The sequence below is a fragment of the Priapulus caudatus genome, unplaced genomic scaffold (assembly GCF_000485595.1).
Source record: "Priapulus caudatus unplaced genomic scaffold, Priapulus_caudatus-5.0.1 Scaffold20, whole genome shotgun sequence".
Classification (NCBI taxonomy): Eukaryota; Metazoa; Priapulida; class Priapulimorpha; order Priapulimorphida; family Priapulidae; genus Priapulus; species Priapulus caudatus.
The window spans coordinates 427172-442588 of record NW_014577081.1 but is presented as its reverse complement, the minus strand read 5'-3'; the positions used below and the strand labels follow the sequence as shown (position 1 = coordinate 442588).

Below are 15417 nucleotides of genomic sequence, written 5' to 3'. Positions count from 1 at the left end.
CGCGCGCGCGCGCGCGCGCACACACACACACATTTCAAGCTAAATTAGGTAGGGTATATATCGATTATTGGGATTTGTCTGAGGACATTAATTGTTGTATCGGCCTGGTCCCAACCCGCGAGCAGCCTACCTCGTATGATTATCACTAATATCTAAATCTTTGATTTTATTATTTCTAGAAATAACCTGTTACACATGTAAGCCAAAGGAGAATAACGATGAATGTAACAAGATTGCCATAGACGTCCCTTGTCCGAAAGGTAAGACATCCGATCCATCCAACCTGAACCACGAAGGTATGGATTTACGTTGCCAGAGCCCTCTACCGTCTGATATCGACATGAAATATGTAATGCGTATTTCTATCCGCGCGAATAATATGCGTTTTGTATACGCTGCAATTATAACGATGAAATTGTAGGTAAAAGCTGATTTATCGGCATAAAATCGTCTCCGTCGCAGCGCTGTGAGAGATTCCGCTGTTTTTTTTCTGCAGGCACAGAGTTCTGTCAGTCCATGCATAGGATGGACGTGGAGACAGGAGCGAGTGTGTACATGCACAAGTTCTGCGCCAAACCGATCAACTGCACGGAGGAGACAGTCGGCTGCAAGGAAATGGATGCCGGTGGTTTGAAACTAGTGGTAATTATTATCAATAATAAAATTATTATATATTATTAGTAGTAAATGAGATTATATGAAGGTAAAATCAAGTTCCGTAATGTTTCTAGAGACAATATGGTACTGGTTATGATAATCGTTTATTGTAAAATTATTTATCATTTATTTCATTCAGTTTTAATGTTGAGTAAGTATCTTCATTGGTTATTTTATGATTCTCTAACGATAGGCCAATATCCCCTTATATGTTATCAGGAGTAGATAATAGGGAATTATTATTCTTATAGGGAATTATTATTATTAATTCCCTATTATCTACTCCTGATGTTATTGTACCCTTATGATACCATGATGACCTTATGATACCATTATGTACCCTTATGTACGCATATGATTATGTACTCTTACATCTGTGTTGTGTCTTGCGCTGCACAGGAGTGCGTCTCGTGCTGCGATGAGTCATACTGCAACAGATGGGCTCCAACCAACCACACCAATGCCATTCTGCAGTCATCAAATCCGGCAAATTCATCGCCAACGTTGACGTCACGGTCATCGCTCTTCGTCCTGTTGCTATGTTGTATATTGTCGTCTTTACATACCTCTATTCACTTACCGTGGATAGGACAGTAGCTAGGCGCTTAGGGTATGTTACATACAACTCGCCTATCATGTTTTATAACGAATTTATAAAAACGAATAATGTATTTATTAGTTACTTTCCACTACGAAATAAGACGCGGTTATGTCGGTAGTAGCATTCTTTACTGTGTATATGATTTTTTCTTAATGGATATGTAATTAATGTAAATTATGAGATGATATAGTTAACACAAACGTATTATTATTAATTTTTATATACGTAATTTAACTTCGCCATGACATTTTATTTGCTCAAATGGAGTTCTGTTAATACATTGACAAACATTCTAGTAGCATTTTCTATATAAAGCTTGAGATTAATTGCTTTTATCTAATTAGCATATGACTTTCATAATTATGTTGTAGAGGAATACAGAGAATGCATGTATATCATATCAACAGTTTTAGCATAATTATCAGTAGTAGTGTTTTAGACTTGACACTGATGCCGTACGATTATAAATAGCACAGTCGATGCGATGTGACTAATTTCGAACATGGCATGATACGGGATGCTTGCGTTTTCAATTGATCTCCTTCACTGGACAGAGCAATTATCGTAAATCGGCATAGAGAAAAAATGTTTCAATGCTTCGCTAATCAACGCGAACGAAATTGCAGTGTAGGAGAAAATTCACGCAAGAGAAAATGTCGGATTACTGGTAGTTGTCTCCTTTAGAACGTCGTAGAGTGTTAGCGTGTGTATTGCACACGCGACCTCTGCTAGGATTTCGTATGTAAACATCACGCTAGAGCATATCTGATAGACAGACCATGTCGAACACGTGTTTTGTTGTGCTTGCCTCTTTATATATAAATGCGGCTAATCATGTGTTGAATTATATCAAGAGGCCATAATAGAGTGTCTCTATTATGGACTCTTGATTATATTGTGGTATAGCTGCTTTTACATGCCATTACGTACCCGGGACAGCATAATTAGTGTGATATACCCGACGCGTTCTAGGTGAATTTGAAGGTATGTATTTGGCCGGAAATAACACGAACAAATCAATGGCGCATGTAAATAGGCTTACAATGTAAGAACCGGATTATCACTGAGGCAATGCGATTTTATTTATAATGATATGGATAATAATGCATGACTTTCCTTGTAAGTGGAATCCTTATATGTGACCATGAGCCTTACGGATTTTGTGTGATCATCATAGATATTGCAATCTAGATAGAGAAATCACCAACAGGCGTGTGGTTATAGGCTGACTGTGCGGTATAGTCTCTTATGTTGCTTTGTAAATATTTCGCTGAAATTTCTCTGTTGTAAAAACGATAATATCTGTATTGTAAATAAATCGATTACTCTAAATTTAAAGAGAAGATGAGTTTTTCTTTGCACATTGATATATTACTGGTAAAATGGGGCAAAAAAGGTCAGTCTGCAGGATGATACAAGCTGGGGATTTCCCCTGTGCCTATAAGGAGTATTAAGGACTATAAGCTGTCAGATCCTGAACACTGTCACATTGGGGAGCACTAAATCCTACACAACCATATATCTTCTTGAGTCACGCCTCGTCACGTGGTCATTCACCGACCGCTGTGGAGACGTGCGCCGGGCCTCGAATTTGGCGCACGTCTCCACTGCGGACAGCGGCTTCATACTTGAACATCCCCGCGGTCGCGTGCGCGTATCACGTGGAACTGCGCGTCTCATCCGCGCGCAGCGCTCAGGATCAACAGCTAGCAAAGCTGTGCCACGCAATCTTGTATCATGTCTCTCTGGATAGGACGAACATGATTCTACCAGGAGATGGCTGTCCTGTGACTACATATTTTGTATATTCTAGCGTATATATGGCAAAGCTTTATATATAGACATTGGAGTAGAGAGGATATCCATGGTAGAGAATACCGATTGGACGGCCCCCTACCGCACGCTTTAAGAAGCGATGACCTTCTGGGACCGGACGCCAAGTCCAACTGTATCGGAACGATAACGAAGCGAACTGAGTTATCCAGCTTTACAGTTACTTCCGTACAAAAGATAGAAGAGCGGATGTTTTTTGGTCTTATAGTGAAAGACAAACAAAACCTTCACATGTTTTAAGTAGAAAACATGGTGCAAGTGTTGATGCCTCGTAGGCGGGGTAATGTAGCTTTGATTAAATCATGTAGACCTTCATTTTTCCTGTTTCACAAGCATTGGTGAAGGTGATTTCTACGCAGCCGGGCTAGCTTATGGCACGTGAGAAACAATCACACTCACCGCATACGTTTTACGTAGGCGGCACTTTTCATCAAATAACATGCGAGGAAATAACGACCCAATTGTTATACAATTGTTATACAGAAAAATAAATAATGGCAGTTGAGCTCAATTAGTGAAATCGTTGTAGGCGTTTCGTAGATGGTGCCTGGGAACCTCGGCGGGCTTTCCGTTAGTAAAGAACGTTCATGTTGTTGACGTGGGAAGCGGAGTTTGTCATCCTCGTTTGTACCGGTTAACTATTCTCACGCGAAGCAAGCGGATAACGGCGAACACACGTTAGAGCTGTTTTCAAGATACAAGTAGGACAACGGGCGCGACCGTCGACGATATACGTTTCCAATCTATATAAAGACCAACACAGAATTCAAACCATGTTATACCCTGTAATGTCCAGATGCAGGTTTCCGGCAGTGTTTGGAAGAGAAGTTGCATCTACTACTCTAGGTAGCGGCGTCCTACACGCATAGCCAGCCCGCGCACCATTTAGACAAGGGTCTTTTAGTAGTCAGACGTGCTATAGACGAGTGCGTGCGGAAAAACGGTCTTAATTGCGCAGAGTGTCCAGATAAATTTAACTTGTCTATGATCGAATAGTGAAAGGCCGCGACTTCTGACAGAATTAGTTAGTTAATGCGATACAGTGTAAGTTGTAATCGAGACATTTAACTACGGTATAATCAATGCGCCTTAGATCAACACACAGGGTCACCTTTCTGCGATCTGCCAACTACAAACATGTCGCCGTGGTGCACAACACAGTGCCATTGAGATATTGAGCCGAATAATTGACAAATTATTATCTGAAAGGGACCGGCGAACCGTGCACACCCGAAGATTTGGTCTGTTGTCGATGTTTTCAGTTCGGTTTCCTGCTGGCACCAGTAAAGGTACGTTATATTATCTGTTATTCATTGTTGAATATGTAAATGTTTACTAATTATACTATAAAACTCAACAACATAAGAATCACTTGCATATGCTGTTACAATACAAAGTAGGTAATATATATATTTGTAGTGAACAGGAAAGTTAGACAGAGAGAGAGAGAGAGTGAGAGAGAAAGAAAGATTGAGAGAGATCGATTGAGAGCGATGAGGAGAGAGAGATGAGACGAGACACGAGAGAGAGAGAGGAAGACGAGACAAGAGAGAGATGAGAGTAGAGAGAGCGACAGGAGAGAGAGACTCGACGAGAAGAGGAGAGAGAGCGACAGAGATACAGCGACATGAGATTACTTATATAGTAGTTATCTTATAATATATATATATATATACATTTATAGGGCCAATCTCGAGTTATTGTTATATTAATATATATATATATTATATATATTACCATTTTATATATATATATAATCTGGTTTGATTTTCGTTTATCTAATAAAACTTATCCGGCTACTGCATGTCATAATTTGAGGGAATTTTAGACGCTTCATCTGCAATAAAACTAGATTTCAAACCGATATTCTGACATCTGACATGACAGCCATTTTATGTAAAGTGTTTGTAGATTTTTATTACTAGTAGCTTCCTACGGTTAGTCTCTGTACAGCCTGCAATCAACAAGTAATTAGTAAATCTTAACTAATAAAGTACCTTAACATCATCGCAATAATAATGATCGCATCAGTATATACGATATTAAGTGCTACGACCAGAAAACAGGAATATCTCACGGTTGTCACATCGTGTAGAATGCTATTATTAGGTGTAACCTTGTTGCCGTCCTCGTTACCTCGATACGGCCAGCCATAGATAACAACAAGTGAAAATACGCTTCTTTGCCATCACTGTATACCGTCACTTCAAGATTTAGAAAAAAGTTTGTTGTTATGATATCGTAATGGAATTAACAGTACCGAGTGTTGGCTGATACGGTTTGATAGCGCGACCCACGAATTCACGAGCTATCATTCGATGTTGAATAAATACACAAAGAGCTTAGCGAACACACAAGTAACATGATGTCGTACCCACTAACGTTTTACCTCAATTGATCCCATTTTCGCCAATTAGAGCGATCTCAGTAAGCAATACAAGAAGCAATAATGTTTGACTCAGCTATCGTTTTGTTTAGTGTATGAAGACGGCAAGAAAGCTATGTAACAAGCAGGTGGCACTACGTGCTAAGTTACAATTGTCACCGTTAACCTTTAGCAACGCTCGTACTTACATCCATACACTATATAGCAGATTCGAGCGTGCTTCTAATGAGTTACATATAATAATGGTGTATAATACGAATAATTATCCCATCACATTTTCAGATCACATGGCGTTATAAATGGCGCAAAATTCATTGTGTTTGTATGCATGAGGTTTGAAAGGCACACATATGTTTATTCCATGATAATTGAACAGCTATGCTAATATTTTACTGGCACCTCTTTTGTAAGCGTTAACCAGAGAGACATGATACAAGATTGCGTGGCACAGCTTTGCTGTTGATCCTGAGCGCTGCGCGCGGATGAGACGCGCAGTTCCGCGGGATATGCGCACGCGACCGCGGGATGTTCAAGTATGAAGCGCTGTCCGCAGTGAAGACGTGCGCCAAATTCGAGACCCGGCGCACGTCTCCACAGCGGTCAGCGGATGGTCTGTAGTTTTAGAAGATAACAATGAAGACTTTGTTCTAAATAAGAACTATCGGCGGCTAAATAAGAGCAATATACACACCTTTGAATTTCTTGACTAGGCAGTCAAAGGGCTTGTTGGGGGTCCATTATGCAGAGCGTCCAATTGAAATGGCCCATGAAATTGTCAAGTGGAATTGTGTTTTTCGAAACCCCAAAGAAAATGTCTCCCTCTTACATGCACCCCCTCCCTGATCAATTACGCATTCAGGCGTAAACAATAACAGAGAAGAAATTGTGTTGAGTTTATGGCTCTTGACGCACGTGCATTGACGTACAAGACTTAATGAAAGCACAGGCAATTGGATCGTCTCGATAAAAATAAATCTTCTCACAATTTTTCACAATGATCGACCGCCTGTGTGCAAAATAGGTGAACGTATGTGAAACATAAATATATACGGTTAGTACTTACTGTGACATATCCGTGACTAACTGACACCACTAAATTGGTCAAATGTTCCATGCTGAGAAATTACGAGGTTATCATCGCAGAACTCGCGACACCGCCCATCCTGATGTCACAAATCTATATGTAAACAAACACGCGTGTTTAGAGGTGCGTGCCTCCGATATCGATTTCGAGGCCCGCTAAAGGCCGTCGCACACCTACCCAAAAATCGGTCCGATTAAAAAATCTCTTCATCGTTTGTAAAATCGGCTCAGCGCGATGCCTTCCGATAAGCACCCGCACACCTACGATAAAATGTGATGTCATAATAAACCTACGATAAAATGTAAATGTCATGTGACACGGGCACGTTCAGCTATTGGCTGTTCAATATTTATCGTAGACGATTTTCCTGAGTTCACGCGCACGCCACAAAATCTTGTCGGATTACACAAAATCGCTTCAAAATAATCTGTTCAAAATCAAACATGTTTGATTTGGAACGATCACCCGATAAAAATAATCGTGAGTAAAATCGCCTACAAATGAACGCGCACACCTACCCGATATCGGCTGATTTTTATCGGGCCGATCAAATCGCGTGAAAAATCGGCTGGTGTGCGACCCCCTTAAGCCAAGCATATAAAGCGCGCGGGCAAGACGTCACACATACAGCTACGTTCATTGGCTAAAACAATCGAGTAGCGCGGTTAGGGATTTTGGGAATTATTTAATTTTAAGAAAACTTCAATGTTCAATGAATGACGCACTCGTTCACTTCCGAAAGCGGGTAAAAATGCCTAATTTTTCCACTTCGGTGCGAAATGCATCGGCCGGGCCAAAGCAAACAGTCTCGCCAAATGCATACACTCAGTAACGGGTCACGTCGTTGACGCCCCATTCATGCCCATCAACGAAGAAAGCGGGGCTTATTCTGATTACGGAAATGCGAAAATGCGATAATAGAAGGACGTAGAGCAGTGCGCTAAACAGCGCGTTATTTTCGTATTTGTGCCAAACTCTATCGTAGGAAACCGCTCTAGCCTAGCGGAATACCCTAGTTCCTGAGATCGGCGATTTGGTGGTCCAATGAGTCCCCATATTTAAAAATATCAAACTCTGGTGCGGCGTAGGCTATGATTGGAAGACACAAAGTGTCAATCCTCGGCGCGCCTAGGCATCATGACCACATCACGTCTAGACGGTGTATATTCCAACCGCACGCATGATACATTAACGCGGCCGAGTGCACAGAATTCGGTAAAAGGCAGTTACATCATGCAAACACGTTCTATTGTGCAGTGTTGAATAGAACCTGCTTGTATACATACATACATACATACATACATACACACACACACACACACACACACACTAGAGAGAGAGAGAGAGAGAGAGAGAGAGAGAGAGAGAGAGAGAGAGAGCTAGAAGTCTGTCAAGTCAATTAAGTACATTACGAACGCGACAATTCTTCTCCTTCTTTCTTTTATTGATTATGATTATTGATTGATTCTTTTCTATGATTCTTTTTCACATGTAAATATCCGAATAGCTTTTCATTGCTAAACGCACGCGACAAACGAAAATAGATTCAAGGGAGGCATAATGTATATGTATATGTATATGTATCTATGTAAAACAGGCTAATATAGGTTAGAGCTAGAAGCATGTCAAGTCTATTAAGTACATCACGAACGCGACAATTCTTCTCCCTCTTTCATTTATTTCTAGTCCATCATTAATTTTATATCTTACATCCGTCCGCCCGCCCCCTGTCCGTCCGTCCGTCCGTTCGTCCGCCCATCCGCTTTCTCCCTACAGGTTACATATTGTTGTACTGGGAAAGAACGGTGATAGTAAATCCCTGGTGTCCGAGAGTAGGAATAGATGAGGAGGAGAAGTACCCGCATCCTCCACCAATTATTGCAGTGCGAAGAACGGTGATAAGTTCTGGTTCTCGTAGAGTCGACAGCGTCTAGGCTTGTTAGCAAACAGTAGAGATGATGCTTCGTAGAACCGTGGCAGAGCGGCAGAGTACGCCGCATCGCGAAATCGTACCCGCATCCTCCACCAATTGTTGTACTTTCATTTGGGTGATAACCTCTGCTTGTCCTTAATGTTATTACGCTGAACAGTTCTAATTGTGATTGTAATTGTAATCGTAATTGTGCTCCCAATCCTAATCCTAAGTTGGGGCACACGAGCGATTTTTATCGCCCGATCGCCGTGAATTTTAAAATCGCTCAAAAAATTCGCCCGTGTGCCCGTTCACGTCGACGCCGATTTTAATCGCCCGTACGAATCGCCCGTATCCAAAATGTTAGATATTTTCGGGTGATTATTTACGCCGGCGATTATTTACTGGCAAATTCGCTCGTGTGCCCGTGTCCGGCGTATTTTGTCGCCCGATCGATTTTTCTAAACCAATCGGACGTGTTGTTGATATCATGTGATGCATCATGTGATCATGTGATTCCGTCGAGTGGCGTACGCGTACGCTCTCAAATTCGCTACGTGTGCCCCTTCGTGATCGGGTGATTAAATTCGCTACGTGTGCCCCTTCGTGATCGGGCGATTAAATTCGCTGGCGATTTTAATCGCCGCGATCGGGGTATAAAATACGCTCGTGTGCCCCTAGCATAATCGGAAAAGTAGCCGCGATTGTAACTGTAATTGTAGTAGCAATTGTGATTGTAATCGTAAATGTAATTGTAATTGTAATTGTAACCGTTACCGTAATTTTAACTGTAATTGTAACCGTACATGCGATTGTAATTGTAAATGGAACTGAAATTGTTATCGTAATTGTATTTGTAGTTCCAATTGTGAATTCAACGCCGTGTTAACGCCGATAACTATTCTTAGTAGTCAACAAGGCAACAGTTTGAGGATAGTAACATGGCCGATGCGAAGATTGACTCTCAGGAGCGCGACACGTGCCCTGCCGACCGAAAGCCACCGGAATCATTCAAGCAACAACTGCAGCAGTTTTCTCACGGCGTTTCAGCCACCGGTCTGCGCTACGTCTTCGACGACGATGTTTCCATCTACCGGCGGATTATCTGGGGCGTGCTGGTCGCATGCGGCCTGCTGTATTCGTTCTACCAGATCGGCAAGAGCATTCACGTGTACGCGTCTCGGCCCGTGGCCGTGTCAATCGACCTCAGCTACAGGGACGAGCTGGAATTCCCCGTCGTGACCTTCTGCAATGAGAACGTCATCAAGAAGAGCGCAATGCCGCAGCAAGGCTTCGAAGACTACGTGCGGGTTATCCGGATGCTGGTCGGCGGCGTTTCTAGTCCACTTGACCGCAACATGACTGAGATCGATGCATTGCTGGACGGGCTGGACGTGCAGCTTCTGCAGGAGGTCCTGGAGACGGGAATGTACCACCAGGATGAAATAATGCGGCAGGTAAATGACGTCACGGGCGCTGCTAATTACGGAAATATGCATTTCTAGAGATCAGGTTGTGTTTGCTTATGAATGATCGTAACACGCAGCACCCTATTATGCTAATGAACGAAATAATTCTAATGAGATAGAAAACATGGCAGAGGTGATGCCGTTTAGGAGGCGTATAGATAATTGGTAAAATTGTTCACTGGCCGACTCAAGATAATAGGTGAAATGTGAGATTCGGTTCTCGAAACTTCGCGAAGAGTATATGATGATTTGTTATACCGTGTATGGAGATCAACCAAGTATTTAGCAAAGTAAACATTATAATAGTAGCTTGTTATCTATTAGTATTTGTGATTGGTGTCGGAGAAATAACTTGTAAAATCAAGTGACAGGCAATGTCACTTAATTTTATAATAACTGTCACATGCGGTTAGTATAGTTGTTGTTGTTTATTGTACAGTGTTGGTGGAGAGGTCAGCCATGTGAGCAGAAATACGTCACCTCAGTTTACACGGACATGGGCCTCTGCTTCAGCTTCAATGCAAGTCAGTCGTAGATATTTTTACTTACTTGTTCTTTGTTTTTACTTTCTATCTTAATCTTTCAATGGTATTGACGGTATTGACAGAGTGGAAATGGATTCTGTTAATATAACAAAGCTCTTCGTGTTCATATCTACGGGGCCTACTTTATCTCAGCCATTACATGACGCAAATGGCACCAAATATCGACGCACTAATGCTGCATCTGAATTAAGGGTTATTGCTATCTAAATTCGCATATTTATTAGGATGGCAGAGAGGAGTATAAACCGTAATCATACCTAATCAGCTTTAGTGTGCAAAACGATTAAGAGTATTTATCCTGTTGTGTAGTGTCAGTAGAGACAATCGTACATTACAGATGGTAGTAGCCCACTGATTGCCCGAGACACAAGTGGTCACCAGAGTGGCTTGCGATTGCTGCTCGACGCTCAACAACATGAGTATGTGGCGAGCAGAGAGGGTACCGTAGGATTTAGGGTACGCTTTTGCGATTTATATATCATATTATTATCATATTAATATTATATTAATGTTAGTATGCTTAAAGGTAACGTGTTATAGAGCACAGCCCTAAGAAAGCAGTAGGGCACATAAACCGTTGACCTAATTCGATCCACTTTCTACCAATCAGAGCACGCTCTATTAATGCAGGCAGTATTGCGTAGACCTGTTCCTCGTTTTTCCACGCATTTAAGCGTCTATAGAAACCCGCCTAAGAAGCAGATAGCGCAACATGCCGGATGTTTATGATATCAACGGGGGCACCCTACCTTTAATGTGCTGTAAAGGTACCTTTATATAATTATAGTATGTGTACGTTAATATAGGTGATGTTACATAGTCCATATGAGACTCCCGTGCTGCAGGCTAGAGGGTTCAAGGTTGGGCCAGGAATGCACATCTTGACGAGTGTATCAAAGTCTGTTGTAAGTCCAGCAAACGGATTAGTTTACATGAGAGGCGTAAGGTGCGGTATAGTGCAAATTTTACTAATGTGAGAGCATTTCGAGTAGAGTTATATAATGGTTGAAGCTCCGAGTGTAATCAGAACACATTCCAGATGTAATTTTGACGAAAACTATGGATGGGTCCATTCTCGGTTTCCCAGGTAAAAACATGTCACTTCCCAGTTCTAAGTTGAAAAAAGTCGGAAATCAGAACGTTCTGGTGTCCCGTTTCTCTTCTATTCCCGAATCACAAATAATTTATCTGGTATTTCGCGGTTCCCATATAATTAAATTAGTTTAATCCAGCGTCCAGAAACTAGCAATAATTAGCATTGTTGCATGCGTTGCGTTGCATGCGTTGTTAGCATGCGTTGTTGTCGCTCGTTTCAGACGCACCGGCTCGGAAGTCCTTACAGCCAGTGCCGCCAGGTGGCAGGAGATGCGAGTGAGCATTACTCTTACTACGCCTGTCTACAGGAGTGCGAGAATGCGTTCGTGGAAGGAGTCTGCGGCTGCCACAATCTGCAAGGCCGCAACGTCGCGCGCGTCTGCACGGAGAAGACGGAACTGCAGTGTCTGATGCGGCTGATGCAAGTTTCTAGCGCTTTCGATAGACGGCACTGCAAGTGCCCCACGCAGTGCAGGGACATCGACTACACGCCGTCGACATCGTTCTCGCCCTTCGCCAACTATCTATCAGCGATGATGATCAACGCGACGGCAGACTACGTCACAAACAACCTGCTGCTGCTCGATATCTACTTCACCGAGCTTGAGGAGAACGTGATCACGTCCGTGCCCGCGTACACGTTTGTGGCGCTAATGGCGGACATCGGTGGCTCGCTGAGTCTGTTCCTCGGCAGTGGTCTATTCACGATATTTGAAGTGGTCGATTTCGCCATCGTCGCAGCAAACAAAAAACGCGTCGCGAGGAATGGCGAATGCACCGATCCGGAGCAGACAGCTATGAAGTCAACTAAACGATAGAAATCGCTATATATCTATAAATCTATCTATCTATCTATCTATCTATCTATCTATCTATCTATCTATCTATCTATCTATCTATCTATAAATTATGAATCCTCATCTAGTATGCATATATGATTTATATGATATATGGATACGATTTGATTGATGATTTGATATTTTGAGTAAAATGTATGATTTGAAATGTGTTTCTTTGATTTGATCTTGCATATATGATCGCATCTAAGCTGAACAACACATATACATTTCTCACCTTCCATTAATCCTCTGTTCACAGCGATTCTAGTATTTAAAACATCAAGTATGCTAAAAGACAAAGATGTGCGGTTATATAATGATGAGAAGGAGACGAAGAAGTTTACATTAATACAATCAGTGCATTACCATGTACAAAATCCGGCAAGTGGCATGTCTTCATAACTAATGTCCTATACATATTATTTGATGGAAAATATTAATTATCAGCAACCAGCAGGCGTACGTTGCTGCAATGGAACATGTCTGCAGAGAAGCATTTGAAAGCATTTACAGAAATGTCTTAGGCGCGCTACTGCTGATAAGATGGATAAGATGTAAAAAAACACAAGTACAATTGAGTAATATACGAGTCGTGTTTATTTACCATCAATTTTATTATTGAAACGTCCAAGTGCTTAGTGTGGCTCCAACTGCTGCAAATGTATAAATAGATTATATTTTTTGCACAGCACAATCATGTTCGGCTGCACAATCAGTATAGTCGTACATGTAGTCATGTAAGACAGTACGCGCAACACACGTTGGCAACGCGCACACGTCCGACAGTTTGAAGTTTTACTTTCGACAACTTTATGCATCACCTGCAAGATGTAGAGAAAGCGGAAGACAAGACGAGACTCTACGCTGCTACTCCTACCTGCTATAAAACAGAAACATCTCTCTACCATTTGCTAAAGCATACTACGCTGCTACGTAATACACATTCATCTACGGCCAGAAACATCTGCTACCATTTGCTAACTCTACGCTGCTAACGATTCGCGGAGCCGAAGGTATCACCACAAGATGAAAAGTAACATAACCAATGGTGAGATGGCGGTACGATTTTCGTCGATGTGGCGTACTCTGGCCGACTCTGGCCGACGTCTACGAAGCAATTCAATCTCTACTGGTTTAACTAAAACAAGATCTAGACGTCCTGTCGGACTCTACGAGAAGCCAGAACTGTATCACCGTTCTGCGCAACTGCAATAATTGTGGAGATGCGGGTACTCTCCTCCTGCATCTATTCCTACTCTCGACACCAGGGATTATATCTACGCGTTCTTTGTCCCATGTACAAACAATATTAACCTGTAGGGAGAAAGCGGATTGGCGGACGAACGGACGGACGCGACGGACAGGGTGCGGCGACGATGTAAGATATTAAAATAATGGATGGACTAGAATAAATGATAAGAGGGGAGAAGAATTGTCGCGTTCGTGATGTACTTAATAGACTTGACATGCCTCTAGCTCTAACCTATAATAGCCTGTTTTAACATCAGGATACATATACATATAATTATACAATTGATACATCCTGAATCTAAATTATTCCGTTTGTCGACGTGCGTTTAGCAATGAAAAAAGCCTATATCGAATATTTACCATGTGAAAAAGAAACTCAATAAGAAAAGGATCAATCATAATCCATAATCAAATTCAAAGAAAGAAAGGAGAAGAATGTCCGCGTCGTAATGTACTGTAATTGACTTGACAGACTCTGCTCTCTTTCTCTCTCTCTCTCTCTCTCTCTCATCTCTCTCCGTCTCATCTCGTTTCTCTCTCATTCCCTCCTCTTTCTCTGTTCTCGTCTCTTCTCTCTCATCTCTCAGCTATCCTTTTCTCCCTCTCTCTCAGTCCTCTCTCTCTTTTCTCAGGTCGTCATCTCGCCTCTGTCATGCATCTTTTCATTCTCCTCTTATCTCTCTATCGGGTCTCTCTCTCCCCTCTCTTCCTCTCACCTCTCTCTCCTCCTCACCATCTCTCTGTCTCCTCCTTCTCCCCTCTCTTTCTCTTCTCGTCGTCCCTTCCCTCTCCCGCTCGCTCTCCTCTACTCTCCTATCGTCCTCTGACATCTCCAAGACCTCCATCTCCCACAACGCGTCTCTCTTTCTTTCTCTTCTCTCCGCTCATCTCTAATCGGGTTGTCTATCCTCTCTCAGTCTCTCCACTCAATCTCTCCCTCTCCGCATCTCTTCTCTTTCTTTCTATCTCTCTCCTCCTCTCCCTCGTCTCCCTCTCTATCCCTCTCCATTCCCTTCTCGTCCTCTCACCTCGCATCCTCCTCTCTCTCTCCCATGATTAATCTCTCTCCTCACTCTCTCCCTCTCATCTTCCATCCCTCGTCTCTCCTCCTTCTCGGCGGATCGCTTCTCTCTCTCCTCGCGCGTCTCTCTCTTCTCCTTCTTATCTCTTGTCCTAATACTCTCTGCTACTCCGCCCCTCTCATCTTCTCCTCCTTTTTCACTCGTCTCTCCCTCTAATTTAAAATATCGTTTTTCTTCTATCTATAATCTTTCCTATCCCCTCTCCTATACTCTTCTCCTCTTTCTATCTCATCCTCATCTTGCTCCATTCTCTCTCCTCCTCCTCCTCCTCTAGTCTCCCCTCGTCCCCCTCTCTCCTTCCTCTCTCGGCTTCGCTCTCACTCGATTTCTAACCCCTAATCTTCTCCTCCTTCTCCCCCTCCTATCTCATCTATTCCTTCTATAAATCTATCCACTCTCACCAATTCTCTCATCTCCTCCTCCCTCTCTATCCAGTTCTCTCTCTCCTCTCATCCTCTCTCCTCTCTCTCCTCTCCTTCTCTCCTCTCTCTCTATCGGTTTCTTATCTCTCTCTCCCTCTCTCTCTCTCTCTACTCTCTCTCCTCCCTCTCCTTCCTCTCTCCTCCTCTCTGTCTCCCCTCTCTTCTTCTCTCCCTCCTCTCCTCTCTCACTCTCTCTTTTCCTCTCTTCTAATTCTCCTCTCTCTCTCTCTCCCCTCTCTCC

General features: G+C 42.6%; 2 protein-coding genes across 8 annotated transcripts in view; both read left to right on the top strand.

Moving 5' to 3' along the window:
- Positions 1–2601, top strand: part of LOC106812269 (ly6/PLAUR domain-containing protein 6-like) — a 40847-nt gene extending 38246 nt beyond the window's left edge. For all 7 annotated transcript variants that reach the window (XM_014816142.1, XM_014816119.1, XM_014816136.1 and 4 more), the window contains 3 exons: positions 180–260; positions 497–642; positions 1057–2601. In XM_014816142.1, the coding sequence (XP_014671628.1) occupies positions 180–260; positions 497–642; positions 1057–1254 (425 nt within the window). In that variant the 3' untranslated portion in view covers positions 1255–2601. The remainder of the gene's footprint in view (positions 1–179; positions 261–496; positions 643–1056) is intronic.
- Positions 2602–9414: 6813 nt separating this feature from the next.
- Positions 9415–12459, top strand: LOC106811744 (acid-sensing ion channel 1-like). The gene is made up of 5 exons (XM_014815463.1): positions 9415–9930; positions 10382–10466; positions 10825–10943; positions 11294–11392; positions 11804–12459. Exons 1-5 carry the CDS (start codon positions 9415–9417, stop codon positions 12398–12400), a joined length of 1416 nt encoding a protein of 471 aa, XP_014670949.1. The 3' UTR covers positions 12401–12459.
- The last annotated feature ends 2958 nt before the right edge of the window (positions 12460–15417 follow it).

What these genes read in the sequence shown, in the direction of transcription:
- LOC106811744 (XM_014815463.1), top strand. Translation starts at nt 9,415, where the DNA reads ATGGCCGATGCGAAGATTGACTCTCAGGAGCGCGACACGTGCCCTGCC. An exon ending in AGGATGAAATAATGCGGCAG is followed by an intron (nt 9,931 to 10,381) that starts GTAAATGACGTC and finishes TTTATTGTACAG; the next exon opens with TGTTGGTGGAGAGGTCAGCC. An exon ending in CGAGTGTATCAAAGTCTGTT is followed by an intron (nt 11,393 to 11,803) that starts GTAAGTCCAGCA and finishes CGCTCGTTTCAG; the next exon opens with ACGCACCGGCTCGGAAGTCC.